The 24180-nt window shown below is 36.9% G+C and overlaps 2 protein-coding genes and 1 pseudogene across 2 annotated transcripts; all 3 read right to left on the bottom strand.

Annotated features, from left to right (window-relative positions):
• Positions 1-2852: 2852 nt before the first annotated feature.
• On the bottom strand, positions 2853-3797 carry LOC138092575 (olfactory receptor 51F2-like). The gene has a single exon (XM_068988620.1). The coding sequence runs from the start codon at positions 3795-3797 to the stop codon at positions 2853-2855; it is 945 nt and encodes a 314-aa protein (XP_068844721.1).
• Positions 3798-11731: 7934 nt separating this feature from the next.
• On the bottom strand, positions 11732-12608 carry LOC138092191 (olfactory receptor 51F2-like; annotated as a pseudogene).
• Positions 12609-22605: 9997 nt separating this feature from the next.
• On the bottom strand, positions 22606-23550 carry LOC138092190 (olfactory receptor 51F1-like). The gene has a single exon (XM_068988029.1). It carries the CDS (start codon positions 23548-23550, stop codon positions 22606-22608), a length of 945 nt encoding a protein of 314 aa, XP_068844130.1.
• Positions 23551-24180: the final 630 nt, after the last annotated feature.

The raw sequence follows: 24180 nt of genomic DNA, 5'->3' as shown, positions 1-24180 counted from the left end.
TTGACCCCTGGGTCAGGAAGATCACCTGGAGAAGGAAATGACAATCCACTGTAGTACTCTTGCCTGGAGAATCCATGGACAGAGGAGCCTGATGGGCTACAGTCCATGGGGTTGCAAAGAGTCAGACATGCCTAAATAACTTTCACTTCACTTTCGCTCACAATTGTCAAAATGGCTATTATCAAAAAGACAAGAAATAACAATTGTTGGCGAGAATGTGGAGAAAAGGGAACCCTCATGCACATTACTGTTGGTGGAATGTAAATTGGTGCAGCCACTACGGAAAAACAAGCGATTAATTTTTCTAATTAAAAATAGAATTACCATATGATCCAGCAGTTCTATCCCTCAGTGTTTATCCACAGAGAATGAATGACTAATTCGAGTAGATCCATGCACTCCTATGTTCCCTACAGCATTATGAATAATAGTCAAGATATGAAAGCAACCTAAGTGCCCACCAGCATTTGAGTGGATAAAGATGTAATATATAAAACTAAATGTTATTCAGCCATAAAAATTAAAATCTTTCCATTTTTTAACACTTGGATGGACCCAGAGGATATTACGCTAAGTAGAATAAGTCAGATAGAGAAAGACAAACACATTATGGTTTCATTTACATATGGATCTAAAAAACAAAGCAAATGAACATCTATAGTGAAACAGATTCAGATACAGGGAACAAACAGGTGATTGTCAGAGGGAGGCAGTTTGATGGTCAGGGGAGGAGAGAAATAGAAGAAGATTAAGAAACTGGTGAGGGAGAATTCATATATAAAATGCTGGAGTCACAGGTATGAAATGAACAACATAGGGAATATAGTCAATAATTATGTAATATCTTTGTATAGTGACAGATGGTAACTAAGTTTACGGTGATTACATTGAAATTTATAGAAATATCAAATCACTATGCTGTGTAATAGGAACTAACAATGTTAAACATAAATTCTACTTCAAAAACAAACACTTAGAAAAAAGTCATATTTGTGGTTACCATACATGGGGATGGGGAAAGAGGGAATTGGTAGAAAATAGTCAAAATATAAACTTCCACTTAGAAGATTAACAAATACAACATGATAAATATAATTAACCTTGCTGTAAGTTATCTGTGAAAATTATTAAAGAGTAAATTCTGAGTTCTCATTACAAGGGAAACATTTTTTCTATTTATTTATTGTTTCATCTTTATGACATGATGTTGTGCACTAAATTTATTATGCTAATCATTTAATGTATGTAAGTTATATTTTCAATGTAGACGTTAAAATTACATGGTGCTGTGTGTCAATTATTTCTCAGTAAATCTGGGAGAAAAATTAATTTCACATCAGTCAAGGAAGAGAAGCCTCACTACCTACAAAAAAAAGATTTCTTAATGGCACCTGAATGAAGGAAAGAAAGCAATACCAGCAAGAAATAAAATAAATATATTTTTAAAATTTCAAAAGTCAGTAACAGTGTGTGGATAATGTAGATAGAGAGAGCAAAATGATCAAAGATGATGGATAAGAGTTAGGGTTATTCATGGTGTTATCCAGAAATAAAAATGTCTTACAAGAGTGTTACACTAGTATGTGTGATATTGTATAAGGTAGCTTGTTAAAATGCAAATTATTGTGCTGATGGGTGTCTGATTAAGTAGTTCTGGGGTAGAGTCGAGGAATCTGCACTTCTAAAATAATTTCAAGTGGTTTTGATGACCTGGTTCTGGACCACACTGAGAACAGTGAAGGATGCTAAAGGAAAGTGGATGTCATATTCTAAATGTATCCAGTGGGTAGTATGAAGACTGATTGTGAGGACACACAGGAACGAAGAGCCTATGGAAGATCAAGAACAAATGAGTTGTATTTTTAGATAGCTGTTAAATGGATATTATTTTGTTGTCTGAAGTTAAAAAACAGCAACAACAAAAACCTAGTTAATGAGCATTTTTAAATTACAAGAAAGGAAAAAATATAAATCAAATGTAATTAATTGACATTTGGAGCATATATTTCCATATCAAATGTGTTATGTAAATGTATGTGTACATTTCTGTGTATATTCACAAGAAATATACACACAACAGTGATAAGTACACTGTATACCAATCTACCTTTTCTCTTAATATATCATTCATATCTATATTAGTATTTAACTTGTTGGATGATCGTTCACATATTATTTTACCAATATTCTCAAATAAACATTTAAGTAGTTTCTAAATTATCTTTGCAATATATAGTGATCTGTTGAATATGACAACACATCATTGCATTCTTGCCACTTGCCCCATTAGACACATATTTAGAAGATGAATCACTAGACATTAGATACTCAAAATGTTAAAAAATTTACCAAAAATTCTGAGGAACTCTGTTAAAAATTTTAAAAGTACCCTTTAATTCACATTTCTTCTAGTTTATTGTGCTTATTCATGATTCTCTGCCATGAATAATCTATTTGGGGAAATAGTAAGAATTTCCAATAACTAAGAATTACTGAAACCTAAACTTTGCTACTGATCAAAATTATATCACACATGCCTTGATAACTGCATGCACTAGAGGCAGTGAGACTGTTTGGACTGCAATTTATGAGCTAATTTGTCCTTTTGCAGACATACTTTAACTATCATCCTATTCTGTGTCAGGTACAGTATTTGTGATAAGCTTACATAACATAAGACATATTCCCTGTTCTTAAAGAATTCAGTCTAGAACTCTTCAAATTATATTTTACTGGATCATCAGAAGAATGGAAGCATGTGCAACTATGTTCCAGTATATAGTGGTAACTCACATTAGTGAATGATCAAAGTAATCAGGACAATGTAAAGAAAGAACATAGCGAAAAATGTCCTAAGTTAGCTTGGAAAGAACCATTTTGACCATGGCCTTGCGAATTTGCTTTGTCTTCACACTGTAGATTATGGGATTCATTACAGGAGGGATGAGCAGATAAATGTTGGCAATGAGAGTATGCACAAGGGGAGGGGCGTGCTTCCCAAATCTATGCACCAGTGACAAGCTGATCATGGGGATGTAGAAGATGGCAACAGCACTTGTGTGGGATACACACGTTCCAAAGGCCTTTTTATGCTCCTCTGAGGAGGCAATGCCGAGCACAGAGTGGACGATCAGGACATAGGAGAGGAGGATCAAGACAGAGTCCAAGGCAGCGGTAGAGATGACAATGGCCAGACCAAATGCACTGTTGATCTTGGTGTCTGTGCATGAAAGCTTCATCACATCAGGGTGGAAGCAATATGAATGGTGCAGAACATGACTTCCACAGAAGGACAGACGCTTAAGGAGCAGGAGTAAAGGCACTACAACTGTTGTCACCCTAACAACAATTGCAAAGCCCACTTTAATGATCCTTGAATTGGTTAAGATTGCAGCATATCTCAGTGGATTGCAGATGGCAATATAGCGATCAAAGGCCATTGCTAGGAGGACCGAGGACTCCATTAATGTAAAACCATGGATGAAGAACATTTGGCTAATGCAGGCATCAAAGCTGATTTCTCGAGCGTTGAACCAGAAAATACCCACCATGGTGACCAGTGTGGAAAGGCATAGTCCTAGGTCCGAGAAGGATAGCATGGAGAGGAAATAGTACATGGGCTCATGAAGGCTTGACTCAGTGATGATGACGAACAAGATCATGCCATTCCCTGTGATAGCAATGACATAGAGACAGCAGAATGGGATGAAGACCCAGCCATGGTAGGTTTCAAAACCAGGGATGCCAGTAAGAAAGAAGACTGTAGGGAAGAAAATGCTCTGATTGAAGGATGGCATGATGAGTGAAGGAAGCAGAGTTCCCTGAGGAAAAGGAGCATGTCCTGCAAAAACAGGGAAGAAAAATGTTTTCATTCTCTTCTACAAATCTTACAATTTTGAATCACTAGTGAACCTTGTCTTGTTTTTAAATGCAAGTGCCTTACTATTTATTCTTTTATTAGATTCAGAGTTGTACTGATGACTTAATGCAAGAGACAGAGGACTAAATCCAGAGCACATGGGTTTTAGCAAGATTCTCATTTGTTACTTCTACTGCTGCTGCTGTTGAGTCACTTCAGTCATGTCTGACTCTGTGTGACCCCATAGACTGCAATCCACCAAGCTCCCCCGTCCCTGGGATTCTCCAGGCAAGAACACTGGAGTGGGTTGCCATTTCCTTCTCCAATGCATGAAAGTGAAAAGTGAAAGAGAAGTCGCTCAGTCCTGTCTGATTCTTAGCGACCCCATGGACTGCAGCCTTCCAGGCTCCTCCGTCCATGGGATTTTCCAGGCAAGAGTACTAGAGTGGGGTGCCATTGTATATTAAATATATCCATGCTTGTGTGTGTATTGTTGCCTCAGCTGTACCTGACTCTTGTGACCCTATGGACTGTAGCCTACCAGGCTCCTCTGTTCATGGGATTCTCCAGGCAAGAATACTGGAATGGGTTGCCATTTCCTTCTGCACGGTACCTTTATGACCCAGGGATTGAACCTGCATCTCCTGCATTGGCAGGCAGTTTCTTTACCAATAGCGCCATCTGGGAAACCCTAAATAGATTCATTCAGTTCCGTTCAGTCACTCAGTCATGTCCAACTCTTTGCCACCTCATGAACCGCAGCACACCGGGCCTCCCTGTCCATCACCAACTCACAGAGTCCGCCCAAACCCATGTCCATTGAGTTGGTGATGCCATCCAACCACCTCATCCTCTGTCATCCCCTTCTCCTCCTGCCCTCAATCTTTCTCAGCATCAGGGTCTTTTCCAATGAGTCAGCTCTTCACATCAGGTACACACATATAAAAGCGGATGTTAGACTAGATAAGTTAGATTGGATAATGGTAATATATTTCCCATGTCTATGATTCTATGTTCATGGGCAGATAGGACATTTGTACACAAATATAGGAGAACACAAAGCCAATCCATCCTGTTTCTTCACTTCTCACTTTTCAAGGAATAATTCCTTAAGAGGACCATTAAGAGTTTGCATACCCAGTAAAAGCAGTATGGTTAAGATATTTTAAAATATTTTACAAAAAAAAAAACCTACTTGTTTAAATATATAAGAGCTTGGACAGCAAGAAGATCAAACCAGTCAATCCTAAAGGAAATCAACACTGAATATTCATTGGAAGGACTGATGCTGAAGTTGAAGCTCAAATACTTTGGCTACCTGATGCGAAGAGCGGACGCATTGGAAAAGACTCATGCTGGGAAAGATTGAGGGCAGGAGGAGAAGGAGATAGCAGAGGATGAGATGGTTAGACAGCATCAGCAACTCAATGGACATGAGTCTGAGCAAACTCTGGGCAATGGTGAAGGACAGAAAAGCCTGGCACACTGCAGTCCATGGGGTTGCAAAGAGACATGACTGAGAAACTGAACAAACAACATTGATAAAAATTAAATATTAAGAAAGACGTCATTCAATCAGCACATATAGACTATAGTGTGTGTAGTTGGGAAAGCATTTGTTCAAGTATTAGTTATGAATCTGATATTGTTTAAGAGAAATTCTCCCTGAAGAAATAGGGCTTAAGTTAACTTTAACGAGAACAAAGGAAGTCATCGCAAACTAACAGATAATAATTGGAGCAGAATCACCTACTAAGAATATTTCTTTAGAACAAAAGGACATTGAAAATGAATTGAGGGGTTTTGAGGTGGGTTTACGGTCCATCAGAAAGTCTTATTAAATTTGGATGCATTTCCATTTGGATGGTATTTGATGACTCTGAACCACCTTCTCTGTTTGAGGTTATGAGCATATACTCAACCCAGATCAAGAAATCTCTAGGATCAAGTAAGTTCCTTTATATTGGGTTTTCCCTAAGTTTTCTGACACCCTATTTTTATCTGTAGAAAGAATGCCTGGATTATAAAGTATGTATATATTCTTTCTCTCATTCATGTATGAATCCTTTCAAGAAATATGTAAACGATTGACAAAAATGCCAAAGTGCAATGAACAGGATTAAAATTAGGGCTAGTGCATAAAGATAGTTTATATGTTACATGGGAAGAAAAAAATCTCAGTTTAAGTTAGTTTAATGAGTTTCATGCCAGCTCCTTAAAGAACATGGCACAGCTTCAAACTGAGTGGGAATAACTAGTTACAGGACTTGTACTAAAGAGAGCATTTGAGAAAAAACAGAGAAATATGTTCAATATAGGTAGCCCCTTGAGGACTTACTTTTTAAAAATATACTGTTTCAAGTAGGAAAAGAAAAAAGTCTGCAGTCTAAGGTGTGTACTAGTACTTATTAGTGTCCATTTATTTAAACAGTGATCAATTTCACAGGATGATTTTTAAATTTACTTTATTGGTAGAGAAGGGACTGGAATAAACCCTGCACAGTAAATGGTCAAATATTGGGCTCATTGTCAATGTAAAGATAGGAAAAGCAAGTAAAATGAAATAACTCATGGTTGGACAATTCATCTTCACTTAGTGTAATTTGCTCTCATATGCCTTCTCCATTTGCTTTCTTCCTATTTGCACATTATAACTTGTCTTGCTGTCACATTCTCAGTTTGGTTTGGGCAGCTGTGTGACACGTCTGATGAAGGGTCACTTGGAGGCATTTTTCATGCTTTGCATTGATCATCAATCAGCCATGATGAACGCCCATGTGAGCAATTTCCACCATGAAAACACCTTGCGCGGCACTTGAGAATGAAGGAGGAGGGCTTTGGCAGAATGAGGAGACAGGAAAGTGAGCCCAACACCAGCTTTCTAAATCTGCTGCTCTGCTGGAATGACTGTGAGAGATGATGGATGGCTGATATCACTCTCAAGTGTCTTTTATCCCTTAGGGTAATTTTGCCAATTTTCCAGTGAACTTAAATGTCCACAGATGTTTGAGATGAAACCTGGTGATTTGTAACTCAGAGGCTTTAACTGCCAAATTGCTGGAGAATGTCAGTGGAAACTGGCAGCTTGACTTCAGCATCAGCAAAAGACCCCTGAGTGTCCTGAAGACACTCTTGTGATTTGTCACTGGCTCAGATGTCAACTCTAATGATTTTTTTTTTTAGTAGATTAGGAGAAAGAACGCAATGCTAAATGTTGCTAGTCTGGTCTCACAGTTGGTAAATATACACTACTCCTCTTGTCTATTGCTACTGATATTCTTCAAGGGGAAAATGTTAACCAAGAAATTAGTTTAAAATTTTGTCATGTTTTACATTTATTAAAATTACTATGAAGTCTGAAAAAAAATGGGTGGAAATTTTAAATTAATAGGCAATGCATAAAAAGTAAAATCCATGGACCTCATTCAAAAGAGAAGGCACACTTTTTCACATTCGACTTTAGAACATGTACTTAATCTCTACATTCCCAATGTCAACTTAAAAAATATTCACAACTGAAAAGTTGAGAGTTTTGTTTTACTCGGTGGGTACTGTTAGGACATCAAGCCAGAGAAGTGGCATCTCAAGTAACCCTGAGAGTAACCATCTCAAGTAACAGTATCTAATGCACATTTCCAGAATTGTTTTTCTTTTCTTTTTACAGATGCTAAAACCCTCACCATATGGAAGAACTTAACTACTTAATTATGATGAACACATTGCCCCCAGATTTATTGAAGCTGGAGGATTGATGTTAACAATTCTAACACCACACTGTTTCCTCACTACCAACCAACTAGAGTATTGTACACCAGCTGATCACAGAACCTGGGACACTCCTCCTTCACCATGACTTAAAGGTGCTTCCCTGAAATCCATCAGATATGGGAGTTTGCTTGTTTGAACACAAGCTGTCCAGAACCCCTTGCTTAATGCCCTGAACTAAATGCTGCACTTTCTTCACCACAACTAGTTAGTGGGCTGTACTGCACAAAGACAAAGGGACCTAAGTTTGGTTCCATAGCAGAAGCAGGCTCTCAAGTTATAGCTCCTTTAATTATAGTAAATAAGTTAAGTGACCTCATGGATTGTCCAAGTGTCAAAGCTAGTCTTCTTAACAATAGTGATAATGTTTCATTGTCTCCTATGGGCCAAACAAGTTATATCATTTTACCTCTTTCTTTGAATCATTCTTTCCACTATTCTCTACGCTTCTTATGATGTCTTTTTTCCACTGATATAATGAAAGGGAAACATAGTAGGGCTAGTCTAATTCAGGGAACTCTGTTAGTAAAAAATATGGGCAGGAATGGCTTTCCCTTTCTTAATTCTGTGGTTCTTAAACTACCCTTAGTTGTTCTTGCACTAAACTAATGAGCAAATGATAAATCACTCATCTTGGAAAAATACATTTATGTCTCTTTCTTCCCCATGGTGAATTCTTTAAGAATTCTTAAATTCTTAAAGAATCCTTGTAACCAGACCACCAAGACCCTGTAAATAGATTGCCCCATCGCAAAGCTTCACATCCATCACAGTCACAAATGCATAGTATATTATCAGCTCCTTTTTACAGATGAAAACATTGAGACTAAGATTATGAAACCAAGGCTCAGCAAAATCATGTTACTTTCTCACATTTATCCACACGGAAAATCCAGGAGTTGAACTGTGTTCTCTCTGATTTCACTCTGTTCTCTTCACTTCTTATTTTAAAAAGAACTTAATGAAATATGTGGAATAATGAGCACACGTTCATGACTGTAGTCACTATTTTAATAACTATGTTGAACAACACAGCAACTGTTTTTAAATTGATACATATGAATATAATATACTAATCTCTTGAATATGTACTACCAAATGCACCAATTTCTTTTGAACTTTGGCTTTATAAACTATCTAAAAATTACATAGTTCCTCATATATTTAGAAAAGACTTCAATGCACTGAATCATTGACCTCATGCAAAGAAGACTTCTTGAGTGTGGAAAGGGAGGTCATTTGACCCTGTGAAAGCCATCCCAGGCAGCAGCAGTCTCTTAGAGAGAGAGAAAATCTCAAACTCAGAAACAGTTCCTGAGCAGTCCTGCCCTCTTAAACCATCTCCAAAGTTCTCTTTTGTTAGAACTCACAGGCATTTCTCAGGAATGAGAGAACTCTCAGGTCTGAGAAATATAAGGAGTCCAGGAGTTTCCTGGGAAAGCCATTTACCTTGCAGAAAAACCATCAATTCTTAAGAGAGAACTCTAGCTGTGTCCTTCTAACACTTTTGTCCCAAACAACTGACCGTGGAGGGCAATTCATTTCAGTCTAACTTTTTTTTCCTTCCTCCAAAGAGAATCCTGAATGGATTATGATTGTAGTTCTCATTCAAAAGCAATATTACCCCTGTACAATTTACAAGACAGTAACTCAGCTAACAAGCATATGAAAACATGAGCCACATGGTAAGTCATCAGGGAAATGAAAATAAGACAGAAATAAGATACCACTACACATCTGTTAGAAATGCCAAACTCCTTAGCCCTGACATCAAATCCTTGTGAGGATTTGAAGCCACAGGAACTCTCATTCATTGCTGATGGGAATGCAGAATGATACAGCCCCTTTAGAAGACAATTTGGTGGTTTCTTACAAAACTAAACAAACATGCTCATACCATGCAATCCAGCAGTTGTACGCCTTAGTATATACCCAGAAGAATTGAAAACCTATGTCTGTAAAAAGACTTGTTACACTAATTTTTTTCATTTCTATGCAAAGGCTGGTATGATATTTCCTTGACTTTGTATCCTTGTAAAAGTTTGTTAAAAGTAAATTTGTGAGTAGAACATCCAAAACAAACCACCTGTTCTATGCCCAGGCTCACTTGTGATCCCCACACAACCCCGCACCCAGCTGCGAAATCTACCAACCTCCAATATCAAGTGCATGAATTTTGTACCTTTCTAAGAAAACTTTACATTTCTTTTTAAAATCTCATTAATTATTTCATAAAGCACTTTAAGTATCTATCACATACCCAGGTTTTGCGCTGGTAATGCAGGGAATGGAACTGAGTCCATTGAGTCCATGCAAACCACTTTTGATGTGTTTGATCAGTCACAGTACCTTCTTCATATGTTGCACAATTTTTTTTTTTTTGCTTTTCAGTTGTATTCTTACATTTTCTGAAATAATAAAACATAGTATGCCAAAAATTTTGCCTTTTTCCTTCCAGCTTCAATAATAAAATGTGTTCACAAAAGTTCCCAATTTTGAGAAGTATTTTTTAATGCATGCTGATATGATAGCTGTCACAATACAATCTAACAGAATTGTGAATAAGGTTAAAGACGACTAAGCACCCCTGGAGCCATCTTATGGGAAAAAACAAAGTAACCTTTTGTCAAACCCAACACTTTCTGTCTCTGTAGATTTGCCTACTTTAGACACTTCATATAAATTGAATCATATACTGGGTAGTCTTTTGGTACTGGCTTTTTTCAATTAGCATCATATTTTCAAGATTCATCCATCTTGTGGTAAGTGTAAATGTTTCACTCTTCTTAGTGGTCAAATAATGTTCCATTGTATAAATCTATTGAGTTATATATAAGCGTTTTTCAGTTGAGGGACATTTGAGTGGCAGAAACATTTATTAACCCTGTTCTTTCCTCATTGAATTTTATGCATATCTGTGTCAAAAATCAATTGAAAAGAAATGTGAGCTCTTATTTCTATATTCTCAATTTTATTTCATTAAACTATATGTCTATCCTATGCCAGTATTAGACCACCTTGATTACTGTAACCGTATAGCATATTTTGAAATTGTTTAGTGTGATTCTTCCAACTTTGCTGCCTTTTCATGGTTTTTGCTATTCTGGGTGCCTTAAAATTTCATATGTATTTTGAGACCAGTTTGTCAATTTATGTAAAGAAACAAACTTGAGTTTTAGTAAGAATTTCACTACAACTTAAGAATCAATTTGGGAAATATAGCCATATTAAGTCTCTAAATTCATAACCATCGTATATCTTTTTATTTATTTCCAACCTCTTTAATTTCTTTGAGCAGTGCTTTTGTCTACAATGTTTTCAGTATATAACTTTTGGACCTCCTTGGCTAAGATTATTTCCAAGTATTTTTATTCTTTTTGATTCTATTGTAAATGAAATTACTCCTTAATTTCAAATTTGAGTTGTTCTTTGTTAGTGTATATAAATACAATGAATTTTTAACATATTGATCTTGTTTTATTGAACTTTATTGATGTGATTTATTAGTTTTAATAATTTTTAGAATAGATTTCTTGGGATCTTTTAAACAAGAATATCAGATAATATGCAACAATGTGAATAGACTTGGAAGGTTATGCTAAATGAAATAAGTCAGAGAGAGACAGACAAATACGGTATGATATCACTTAAATGTAGAATCTAAAAATACAACAAGTTAGTGAATATGATAAAAAAAGAAACAGACTTACACATACAGAGAACAAACTCGTGTCCTCCAGTGGGCAAAGGGAAGGGATGAGGGGCAATATAAGGTTAGGGGACTAAAAGGTACAAGCTATTATATATGAAATAAGCTACAAGAATGTACTGTGCAACATGGGGAATATAGTCAATATTTTATAACAACTATAAATGGAGTATAAGCCTTAAAAATTGTAAATCACTATATCATACACCTGTAACTTTTATAATATTGTACAACTAAACTTCAATTAAAATAAATAAATAAATAAAATTTAAACACTAAAAAAAGGTAAATTTTCACCAAACTACATCCCCATCCCACCCATCCAAACTTCTACTTTTTTTGCTTTTGAGTTAGATAGAATAGATGATATTAACTAAACTAGGTTTTAGAACTCATAGCTAAGGAGTAGCTTTTATTACAGAGTTGTTAGAATCAAACTCAAATCCCTTGGGAAAAAGGACCTTTTTAATGGTCCTAATGATCTGTTTGGTTTTCACACTGTAGATAATGGGATTCATCACTGGTGGAATAAGCAAATACACATTGGCCATAAGAATGTATGCATAATGAGGTGCCTTTTCCCCAAATCTATGGGCAAAGCACAAGCTAATGAGAGCGATGTAATGCTCAGCTTGGCCTTAATAATCAAGACATAGGAGAGAAAGATAAAGATGGAGACCACTCCGGCAGTAACTATGAGGACAGTAAGTCCTTAAACGCTGTTGATCTTATTGTTAGAACATCAAAGCTGGATTACATCAGGATGGAAGCAATAAGAATGATGGAGCACATGGATTTTTCAGAAGGATAGATATTTAAGAAGTAGGGCCATAGGCATTAGGATCACTGTGCCTCTGACTAAGATGGCAAACCATACTTTGATAATTCTGGAATCAATCAGAATGGTAGCACATCTCAGTGGGTTACATGTAGCAATGAAGTGATCAAAGGCCACTGCCAGGAGCACTGAAGGCTCCATGACAGTAAAAAGTTGAAAAAAGAATGTCTGGGCAACACAGACATAGAAACTGATCTGTCTTGCATTGAACCAGAATATGCCCAGCATGGTGACTAGTGTTGAAATACACAATCCTAGGTCTGTGGGAGACTTGACTCAGGGATGATGACAAATAGAATTACACCATTCCCAGATAAGGCAGCTATGCAGAGACAGCAGAAAGGGACGGGAAACCAGGCATGGGCAGCTTCTAGTCCTGGAACTCCCGTCAGTAAAAAGATCAGAGGAGAGGAAGTAATGTTAGAAAAAGGTGACATTTATACTATGGATAAATAATAGTGTTGAAATAAAATGTCCTATAATGATAAATGAAAACACCATTCAGTAAATTTGTTATGATTTTTATTAACTACAGTTAGATAAATCAAATTGGAGATTTTCCTTAGGACCTTATCTCCACTTTTTTGCTCCCTAGTCTTTAGTTTCTTTGCTGTACTGAACTTCTCTTGTCTCCTGATTTGTAATAACGAAGAGGGCATTTTTAATAATATCTCAAGAGTACTTTTTGTCATCTTCCACTTTGATCCTAAGAGTTTCCCCCCCCCCTTTCTTTGTACTTCCTACATAAAGGAGAATTGGATCAAGATAATCTGAAAATACTGAGAAGTTAATGGAGACCTCAAAGTAATAATAGGTTATAAAAGAAAGATGTATTACTTAATAAAAATATATCATATGCTAGAATATTTGTATTAATTCTAGTACATTATTGTGAAACTTTATCATACATTTAAAAATATATAGTTTTCTAGGAAGCAATTTTTTAAGGAAATAATTTTATACATGTTGAAATATCCTAATTTATTATTTCTTGGTCAATGGATCTTACCCCTGAATTGATTGGGTTATTTCTAATCTAGAGTTACATTTCTGATCTTTATTTTTTTCCTTTTATGTCTGTTGTCATTGTAGTTGTGTTGAAACATAACTGGTTAAGATAATTTTCTGTGATATTGCCTTTAGCAATTACTCCTTTCAGAGGCAACTATATTTAATTTCAGGGTTAAGAGTAAGGTGTGCAGATACCTGGTATTAGATACTCCCTCTTCAGCCTAGTCTTATTGCAGTTATCACCACCCTTTACTTGCCTACAGGCTCAGAACAATACCCTTACAGAGCCTGGCTTTCTCAAAGTAAATAGTATATTTGAACTTCCAGTTCCACCAGTGGATTTTTTTGTTATGTAAGTTATGTCCTGAAAGTATTTGTTTTTTTTTTCTTTCACATGTTGACTTAACTCTGATCTAGTCCCCTTATGTACTGCAAACTCTTGCTAAGATCCTCACTAAGCCAATCTGGTGGTGCTGTGTATATTCTTAATTTTCTTCTCTTTGCCTCTTGAAGATTGGATGACTTCCTCATAGTCCCAGTCATTGACTGCAATTCCATTGGTCACTCATGAATATTGGAAACATGATTTTCAAACCACTTAATTTGGAGAATATACTCCTATAGCTGTGTTATGCCTACATGATTTTACTTCCTTAGTGAGTGAAACATTTTTGGCTCCAAATCTTAGTTTGAGATGCCTCTTGTGACTACTTTTATTTTTAATCCCCAGCTATTATTGCTATCCAGTCTCAAATTTTATTCCTGTTCTTATAGGCTACTGAGATCCTTGGCGAAGGAAATGGCAACCCACTCCAGTACTCTTGCCTGGAAAATCCCATGGACGGAGGAGCCTGGTAGGCTACAGTCCATGGGGTCACAAAGAGTTGGACACGACTGAGTGACTTCACTACACTACACTACTGAGATCCTAACATATCTTACATCTGAGGCTGCTCAGTTTTTGTTCAGAATAGCCACTTCTTTGGTCTTGTCATTTGATGTTAATATATTAAGGTGATTGAATTAGTCATCTCCGTGATTGTTTTCTTATTCTATTCAGTTGCAATTTAAAAAGACTTCAATGGTACATGGTTATGGACACTACTTAGTATCTTAAATATATGAGAGATTCTAAAAGGGCTCCACATACAGAAAAATTCAAGTGCATGTTTTATTGATTATGGAATGGCTACTGTCATGATATAAAATGGTTAATGTTCTATTAATTTATAATTATTTGATGGAAAGGTATATTAAGCAAAATTAAATCAATTTCTTAGTTTTCTGGCATCATGAAAAATTGATATGCAAAAATTTTGAAATCAGAGGACAGAATATTCTTGATAACATTGGTAAACTGGAGATATTAATAGTTAGAGTTATTTTGAAAGGAAGTTAAGACCTATCATTCATAGAATTCCACAGTATGTCAGGCCTGTTATTTAGCTCTGTAAGTGAAGATTCATTTAATTTGAAAATCATATTGTTTTTAAGACTCAGGCTTTTCATCCAGGAAAGTAAAAATTAGATAAATATATTTTGTAATATTTCATACAATGGAAAAGCTAGGCTTTGAATTCCATCTTGGTATATTCAAAATTTTTTAAAGTCCACCATGGTACACACCAATGCCTCTCGATGGTGGTAAAATTGGTAGAAAAACATTAAATAAATAAACCTTTATGTTACATATATATGCAGATTACTAAAATGTCAATTATTCATGTGATTTTTTTCTTCAACAGCCATATGCTGTCATCTTTCTTTGTCTCTAAATAATTGTGTAAATGCATAGACATTAGCATTTCAAACACTTGGTGTTTTATAGATTTTTTGGTGTGTGTTCTGATTTCTATTGTTCTACTTATAACTTATTTCCTTATCAACATTCAAGGGAGATGAAAAAGCATTATTTTGTCACATGCTAAATTATTAAGATGACTGGTAAGATTAACATTGTATAATGAGACCTACTGGAATCATAGACTTGAGCTAAAATACTAAAAATTAGTCCTATTCATTTCCGTAGTCACTGCTGGCATATTTAACCTAAGTTAAGTGACTTCAAATGCATCTCTTTGATATCAGTCTGGCTTGAATATCTTGATCTCTTGAAGAGTATTATAGTCTGTTATTCTGAATGGAACAATATTGTTACAAGGAAGATAGTAATGAAACTTTCATGCTCTACTACTAATAAATCACTATTGTTTCAGATAAATTATTTATCTCTTTGAAGCTCAACACTAGGATTTGAGCATATGACCCCAGATATCCCATAGTCAATATTTTAACTTAAAGAAATCAAATCTCACTTTTCATGGCAGAATTATACATTGATGACTGAAATTCAGCTCTTTGGGCTATTTGAGCTCTCCATATTCAGTACCATGAATAATATATTTTAGGTATCTAAGGACTCCTAGTCAGTTTCCTAATTGATCACATAACCTGGATTACTTTTTGATTTTCAGAATTTCATTGTTTATAAATTTTTCAGAATGGAGATTCAGTATATTGGGAAGAATATCTGTTCTTTATTTCTAAGCTGCACTGAAAACAATAAAGTGCTATTTTATTGTTTTCAGGTAATGGAATATAGCTGATTAACAATGTTGTGATAGTTTCAGGAGCACATCCTATGGTAAATTCTTAAATAAAAGGCAATTCTACAACATCTTTTGTTTGCATGGCTATTATAATTTCCTCTTAAAAATATTTCCCCTGAAGAAGCCAAATCTCTTACAGCAAAATGAGTCTACATAAACCTTCCAACATTAATACACATCCATGTCTCTCTGATGCCCTTGTACTTACATCAAGTGAAGAGAGTGAGGAAGAGACAGGGCTATGTGATCTCCTTCAGTTCCCAGAGTAGAGGTTCTCTATGAAGAACCCACTCTCGGGAGACTCATTTACCCATCAGAAAACCCTATTCCTAAGGGATCTCTCTGGCCAGTTGTGTTTGCTTGTTTTGCCACCTTTGTTCTTCAGAGTCACTCTGCATGCCTAAATTGGCTTGCTCTCCCACAATGTTTGGTGTACTACGATTGCTGAGGTTGTTTTCTTTTTGACTTACAATGGTTCATATTGAAATTATATAACAGGAAAATATAAATATTGAATAAACATGAGAAGTCTGCGAATACAGTTTCCATGCATGCTTTGGAGAAGGAAAAACATCATCCTCCTATACTAGGATTTTAGATCCGGTTATTCCACAGACAGGATTTCCCCAGTGGCTCCGTGGTAAAGAATCAGCCTGGAATGCAGGACACTCAGGAGACTAGGGTTTGATCACTGGGTCGGATGATCCCCTGGAGGAGGGCATGGCAACCTGCTCCAGTATTCTTGCCTGGAGAATCCCAAGGATGGAGGAGCCTGGTTGGCTACAGTCTATAGGGTTGCACAGAGTCAGACATGACTTAAGCGACTTATCACATAGCACACATTTCACACAGAGGAAGATTTAAATTTTCCTTCACATGAGATAACGAAGATACCACAGATATTGTACAACACCTTGTTGTATCCTGTTATATCTCAGTGGCTCCCCAAACCGGCTAACTTTTAGATATACCTGAGGAATCATATTATAGATATAGATTCTTAAGCCAGAACTGGTAAAATAATATATTCTGGAGGGGGATTGAAGGAAGGTGAATTTTTGTACATTAAAAAAATTTTTTTTGAAGTCTTTATTGAATTTGTTGCAACACTGATTCTGTTTTATGTTTTTAGTTTTCTGTCCATGAGGCAGGTGGCAGCTTAGCTCCCTGACCAGGGATCAAACACAGATCCCCTGCATTGGAAGGCAAAGTCTTAACCACTGGAGCCAGAGAAATCCCTAGATTTTGATTATTTTAGAGCAGTTGCAGTTTCATATCAAAATCAAGTGAAGGATCTCCATGGTGGCTCAGTTGTAAAGAATCCACCCACCAATGCAGGAGATGCGGGTTCCATCTGTTGTCCGGGAAGATCCCACATGCTGTGGAGCAACGAAGCCCATCCACCACAACTATTGAGTCTGTGCTCTGGAGTCCAGGAACCACAACTACTGAAGCCCACGCAATTTAGAGATTGTGCCGCTCAACAAGAGAAGCCACCACAGTGAGAAGCCCGTGCACCACACCTAGAGAGTAGCCCCTGCTTTCTCCAACCAGAGAAAAGGCCACACAGCAACGAAGATCCAGCACAGCTAAAAATAAGTTTCACCAATTAATTTTAAAAATTAAGTGGAAATTACACAATGCCATATACATCCCACTCCAACACATGCACAGCCTCCCCCACCATCAACATCCCTCGCCAAAGTGATATATTTGTTGCAATCAATAAACCAACACTGACACACCATTATCATTCAATGTTCATAGTTTACGATTCATTCTTGGCGTGGTTCATGGTACATATTTTGACAAATGCACAATGACATGTATTCACCATCATAGTATCTAATTGCCCTAAAAGTTCTCTCTGCTCCATCTATTCATCCTTCCCTGTCCCTAAGTTCTTGTCTCCATGGTTTTACCTTTGGCCAAAATGTCATATAGTTGGAATTATATAATACCTAGCCTTTTCAGATTGATTACTTTCACTTTATAGTATCCATTTAAGGTTCGTCAATGCCTTTTGTGGCTTGATAGCTCTTCTTAGCAACCACTGTATGGATGAACCAGGGATCTGTATTTTTAATAAGATGCCCATCCATCAACATGTATCTAGCCTGTATTACAACCCTATGGAAAGGACTTTGGGGAATACATTACAGACAAGAGGTATTTTCTTTAAAATTTGAATGTCAGTTAAAATTGTATATAGTGGATACAATATTCTCATTGAATTATTAATTAAATTAATATGCCACATTATTACTTCTCATTTTAACTTGCTCCTATCATTTTTGTTTTGCTTGTTCCTATCGACTTCTGTATCATGGCTTATGATTTCATACCATGGTTATAATAAAGTAGAATTGCTATTTAAATTTCTTTGTAAATTGAATCAGTCAATGTTTATGTCTTTTACTAAGTCTCCTGGAAAGCAGGAACATCTATAAGCATTTTAATGCAACTACATCTTTGCAAATTATATTCCTTACTAAGCAATAGCTGGCTTAAAGTAAGAAGCTAATCTTGTTCACATTTATAGTCTCAATATCCAACCTAAAGTCTGTTTTATTAGAGATACTAGGTGCATGTTACTACTGGAAAATGAATAAGAATGTAATTTGAGGTGGCCATGTCCTTAGTTTTATTTGTTCTACTTTTGTGGCTGCAAAACTCTGAGCTGGTGATATCTCAGATGGCATAGTGTGCCACTGTCTTATCATCACCTGTGAAGAAGTGAGAGAGTGAAGTAGAGTGAAGTGGAGTGGACCAATCAGACTAACAAATCCAGGGCGTTGCTTGGCAATGAGCTACAATAATTGAGGGAGGGTATTTAATTGAGTCTGGGGAAATAAATCTTTGAGAGAGCATTTCAAAGCATTTCTATGTCTATACAAAGTAGCAGCTCAGTGCTAATTTACCAAATAGATACTACAGACATATACAGAAATAGACAATGAGGTTTGAAACCACACTGAGCTAATACCTAGGAATGATTGAACTTGAGGGAATATATCAAGGAGGATTTTGGCTTTTTCTATAAAATCTTTTATTAGTGGGAATATATTTATTATTATTTCTTGTATAACTAAAATTTAATACAAAAGCCATTTGCAAAGCCTTTTTCTGACTACTTGATAGCAAACAGGAGGAAAAGGGACAATGTTAGAGGTCTATAAATTTAAAAGGAAGCCAAGATTTAGTGTAGAAACTTAAGTGTTGGAGATGAAAGATATTTTGGTGTTAGAACAGTCAAGAAATACAGATTCATTGCATGCAGAAGCAAAAGGAAAGTGAGCATTTGAAGATGGTTTAAAAGTTTTTGTCTCTGGCATCGAAAAAATTTCCAAACTTACCTAATAGCAGCAGTTCTGGAAAACACATTAAATTTTTTAAAAATGGCTTAAATTATTCTTAGTCAAATTGAGCTTTATGGAAACTGGGATAAGTTCCTGGGAGTGCAATCTCGAGTTCCAAAATAACCCTTTCTCTACATAATTGAGAGATTCAGAACTGATCAATTACTGGATAACACAGGCAGAAAAACTGGGATAAGTTATAAGAGCGATTTCTTATGTTATACATGCCAAACACTGAATTGAAAACTTATCGCTGGAATTGTTCAGAAGGACAATTTGATAGTCTATTATGTTCAGTTCAGCTCAACAACTATCACTGTGTCTGCTCTGTGAGAGATGTTTTGCTATGCGGCATAGAAGTTTCAAAGAAAATCAAGGCTTTTTTTTTTTTTTAAAATTTAGGGAATTTATAGCCTTGTGGAAAGTATAATAATTATATACAAACGTATGGTCAAAACATTTAAAGGCAAAAAGTATACAGATAAAGCACTTAAAAGGTAAATTATGGGAAGGAGAGATCAGATGTCACCAAATTAATCACAAAAATCTTAATGAAGAAGATATTTAAAGAGGAGCCTTGAGATATCAGTAGAGTTTCAAGTTGGAGTTGGAGTTGTCAGGATTGAAGTGGAGTCAACAGTAAACATCAAACAAACAGTAAACAGTCAACCACTAGGAAAGTTGCATGTACATGATGGAGCATTTCAGTTCAATTCAGTTCAGTCGCTCAGTTGTGTCCGACTCTTTGTGACCCTGTGAATCACAGCACGCCAGGCCTCCGTGTCCATCACCAACTCCAGGAGTTCACTCAGACTCATGTCCATCGAGTCAGTGATGCCATCCAGCCATCTCTTCCTCTGTCATCCCTTTCTCATCTTGGCCCCAATCCCTCCCAGCATCAGGGTCTTTTCCAATGAGTCAACTCTTCACTTGAGGTGGCCAAAATACTGGAGTTTCAGCTTTAGCATCATTCCTTCCAAAGAAATCCCAGGGCTGATCTCCTTCAGAATGGACTGGTTGGATCTCCTTGCTGTCCAAGGGACTCTCAAGAGCCTTCTCCAACACCACAGTTCAAAAGCACCAATTCTTCGGCGCTCAGCTTTCTTCACAGTCCAACTCTCGTATCTATACATGACCACTGGAAAAACCATAATCTTGACTAGACAGACCTTTGTAGGCAAAGTAATGTCTCTGCTTTTCAATATGCTCTCTAGGTTGGTCATAACTTTCCTTCCAAGGAGTAAGCATCTTTTAATATTATGGCTGCAATTACCATCTGCAGTGATTTTGGAGCCCAAAAAGATAAAGCCTGCCACTGTTTCCCCATCTATTTCCCATGAACTGATGGGACCAGATGCCATGATCTTCGTTTTCTGAATGTTGAGCTTTAAGCCAACTTTTTCACTCTCCACTTTCACTTTCATCAAGAGGCTTTTTAGCTCCTCTTCACTTTCTGCCATAAGGGTGGTGTTCATCTGCATATCTGAGGTTATTGATATTTCTGCCAGCAATCTTGATTCCAGCTTGTGCTTCTTCCAGCCCAGCGTTTCTCATGATGTTCTCTGCATAGAAGTTAAATAAGCAGGGTGACAATATACAGTCTTCACATACTCCTTTTCCTACTTGGAACAAGTCTGTTGTTCCATGCCCAGTTCTAACTGTTGCTTCCTGACCTGCATATAGGTTTCTCAACAGGTAGGTCAGGTGGTCTGGTATTCCCATCTCTCTCAGAGTTTTCCACAGTTTCTTGTGATCCACACAGTCAAAGGCTTTGGCATAGTTAATGAAGCAGAAATAAATGTTTTTTCTGGAACTCTCTTGCTTTTTCGATGATCCAGCAGATGCTGGCAATTTGATCTCTGGTTCCTCTTCCTTTTCTAAAGCCAGCTTGAATATCTGGAAGTTCATGGAGCATTTAGCAGACTGATTTTCTTAAAATTGCAGAATATGTGAAGAGATGAAAAGATGGATTAAAGTTTATAGCAAAGTTGAACCAGAATTGTGGAGGAATTCATCACAGACAGGAATTTCTTCTTCATTTAGTTGGTGAATGAGGAATAGCCATGAAAGAGATGCTTGTTGGTTTGTTTTTAAATTTTAATACAAATTGATTCAGCTATTTGGAAAATTATCTCAAAGTGAATGATGGGTGTTTTGGGGCAAAAATATGATTAGAGAAAGAAATTTGGTTAGTCATCTGTAAAATTAGGCTGAGAGATAGTGAGATTCTGAATTCATATTTTAGTGGTGTAAAAGGTAAGATTGCCTTAGATGGCATTAACTAAATCATGGAAATAACTGAATTGGATAATATTTATTTCCACTGGACTATAAAATTGCATATGCTTAGTGGAAAATTCTGAAAGAGATGGGAATATCAGACCACCTGATCTGCCTCTTGAGAAACCTGTATGCAGGTCAGGAAGTAACAGTTAGAACTGGACAAGGAACAACAGACGGGTTCCAAATAGGAAAAGGAGTACATCAAGGCTGTATACTGTCACCCTGCTTATTTAACTTTTATGCAGAGTACATCATGAGAGATGCTAGGCTGGAAGAAGCACAAGCTGGAATCAAGATTGCCGGGAGAAATATCAATAACCTCAGATATGCAGATGACACCACCCTTATGGCAGAAAGTGAAGAGGAGCTAAGAAACCTCTTGATGAAAGTGAAAGTGGAGAGTGAAAAAGTTGGCTTAAAGCTCAACATTCAGAAAATGAAGATTATGGCATCTGGTCCCATCAGTTCATGGGAAATAGACGGGGAAACAGTGAGAACAGTGGCAGGCTTTATCTTTTGGGGCTCCAAAATCACTGCAGATTGTGACTGCAGTCATGAAATTAAAAGATGCTTACTCTTTGGAAGAAAAGTTGTGACCAACCTAGAGAGCATATTGAAAAGCAGAGACATTACTTTTCCAACAAAGTCTGTCTAGTCAAGGTTATGGTTTTTTCAGTGGTCATGTATGGATGTGAGAGTTGGACTGTGAAAATGACTGAGTGCTGAAGAATTGATACTTTTGAACTCTGATGCTGGAGAAGACTCTTGCGAGTCTCTTGGACTGCAAGGAGATCCAACCAGTCCATCCTAAAGGAGACCAGTCCTGGGCGTTCATTGGAAAGAATGATCCTGGGGCTGAAACTCCAATACTTTGGCCATCTCATGCAAACAGTTGACTCATTGGAAAAGACCCTGATGCTGGGAGGGATTGGGGCCAGGATGAGAAGGGGATGACATAGGATTAGATGCCTGGATGGCATCACTGACTCGATGCACATGAATTTGGGTGAACTCTGGGAGTTGTTGATGGACAGGGATGCCTGACGTGCTGTGATTCATGGGGTCACAAAGAGTCGGACACGACTGACCGACTGAACTGATCTGAACTGATAACTCCAATTTGTGATAAATCTTCACTGACTTTGAAATAGATATTTGTGATAGCAGAATTGTTAAAAATGAGTTCCCTTGAAATGTAAAAGTTTGAGCATAGCTTTTTGAATTGGCTTTGTTTTTACACTATAGATGATGGGATTCATCACAGGAGGGATGAGCAAGTATACATTAGCAATGAGTGTGGGCACATAGAATGGAGCATGTTTTCCAAATCTGTGAACAAAAGACAGGCTGATCAAAGGGATGTAGAATATGGCCACAGCAGTGATATGAGAAATGCAGGTGCTGAAGGCCTTCTTCCTCTCCTCTGGGGATGCAATGTTGAGAACCGAGTGAATGATCAAGACATAGGAAAGCAGGATAAAGACAGAGTCCACCCCAGCAGTAGAGATAATTGCAGTTAGTCCAAATACACTATTGATCTTTGTGTCTGAACACGAGAGCTTCATCACATCAGGGTGGAAGCAGTAGGAGTGATGGAGCACATGACTATGGCAGAATGATAGACGTTTAAGAAGCAGGACTAGTGGTGTCAGAATGACTGTCCCCCTGGTGATGACTGCTAGACCAATCTGTGCAATCCTCGTGTGTGTTAGAATGGTAGCATATCTCAGGGGGTTAGAAATGGCCACAAAACGGTCAAAGGCCATAGCCAGGAGCACCGAAGATTCCATGAAAGTGAAGAGGTGAATGAAGAACATCTGTGATAAGCAAGCATTGAAGCTGATTTCCCGGGCATTGACCCAGAAGATTCCCAGTACTGTCACCAGTGTTGAGATGCATAAGCCAATGTCGGTGGTGGACAACATGGACAGGAAGTAGTACATGGGCTCGTGGAGGCTTTGCTCAGTGAGGACTATGAACAGGATCAAAGTATTTCCAGAAAGAGCAGTCAAATAAAGGCAGCAGAATGGGATGGAGATCCAGGTGTGGGCCCATTCAAGCCCAGGGATGCCAGTCAAGAGGAAAGTGGGCAAAGTGGAGTTATGGAAAATTGGCATTAATGTATGCAGGAGCGGAATTCTCTTGTTTGATCTTGACTTTCTAAATTTAAAATTTATTTTTAGTGTAAGTTTACTATAAATTTAATAAAGTTCACAAAACTTCAGAGTACAGCTAAGTCTGGCATCTATATATACCTATGTAACCACTTCCATGATCAACTGATACATCCTTGCCACCAACCCAAAAGGTTTCCTAATGCTTCATCCTTACAATATCTTCTCCTGAGGTAACCACTGTTCTGACTTCTAGCACTACAATTACTTCTCTCTGTTCTTGATCTTGATATAATAGAATCATGTAGTATATACTAATTGCATCTTGCTTCTTTCACCAATATTATGTCTGTGAAGTTCATCACTGAAATAAGATATTGAGTTCAATTTAATTTCAATTTACTTAGCTAACTCTATTTGATGTTTATCACTTATTATCTTATACTCTTACCAATATTTTTATTACATATTCTTCAACTGGATTGTAAACTTCTACTTGAGAATGGGAATTAATCTTAATTCTGCTACATGAGAACAGGAGTGAATTTTAGCTAATCTTTGCTTCATAGAAATCATTGCTCATAGTAGATATTCAATATGTTTATGGTAATTGGTTTATATTTTATTTGCCTT

The sequence above is a fragment of the Capricornis sumatraensis genome, chromosome 16 (assembly GCF_032405125.1).
Source record: "Capricornis sumatraensis isolate serow.1 chromosome 16, serow.2, whole genome shotgun sequence".
NCBI classification, from domain to species: Eukaryota; Metazoa; Chordata; class Mammalia; order Artiodactyla; family Bovidae; genus Capricornis; species Capricornis sumatraensis.
Note: the sequence above shows the minus strand (reverse complement) of the source record. Positions and strands in the feature narration are given on the sequence as shown.

What these genes read in the sequence shown, in the direction of transcription:
- LOC138092190 (XM_068988029.1), bottom strand. Translation starts at nt 23,550, where the DNA reads ATGCCAATTTTCCATAACTCCACTTTGCCCACTTTCCTCTTGACTGGC.
- LOC138092575 (XM_068988620.1), bottom strand. Translation starts at nt 3,797, where the DNA reads ATGCCATCCTTCAATCAGAGCATTTTCTTCCCTACAGTCTTCTTTCTT.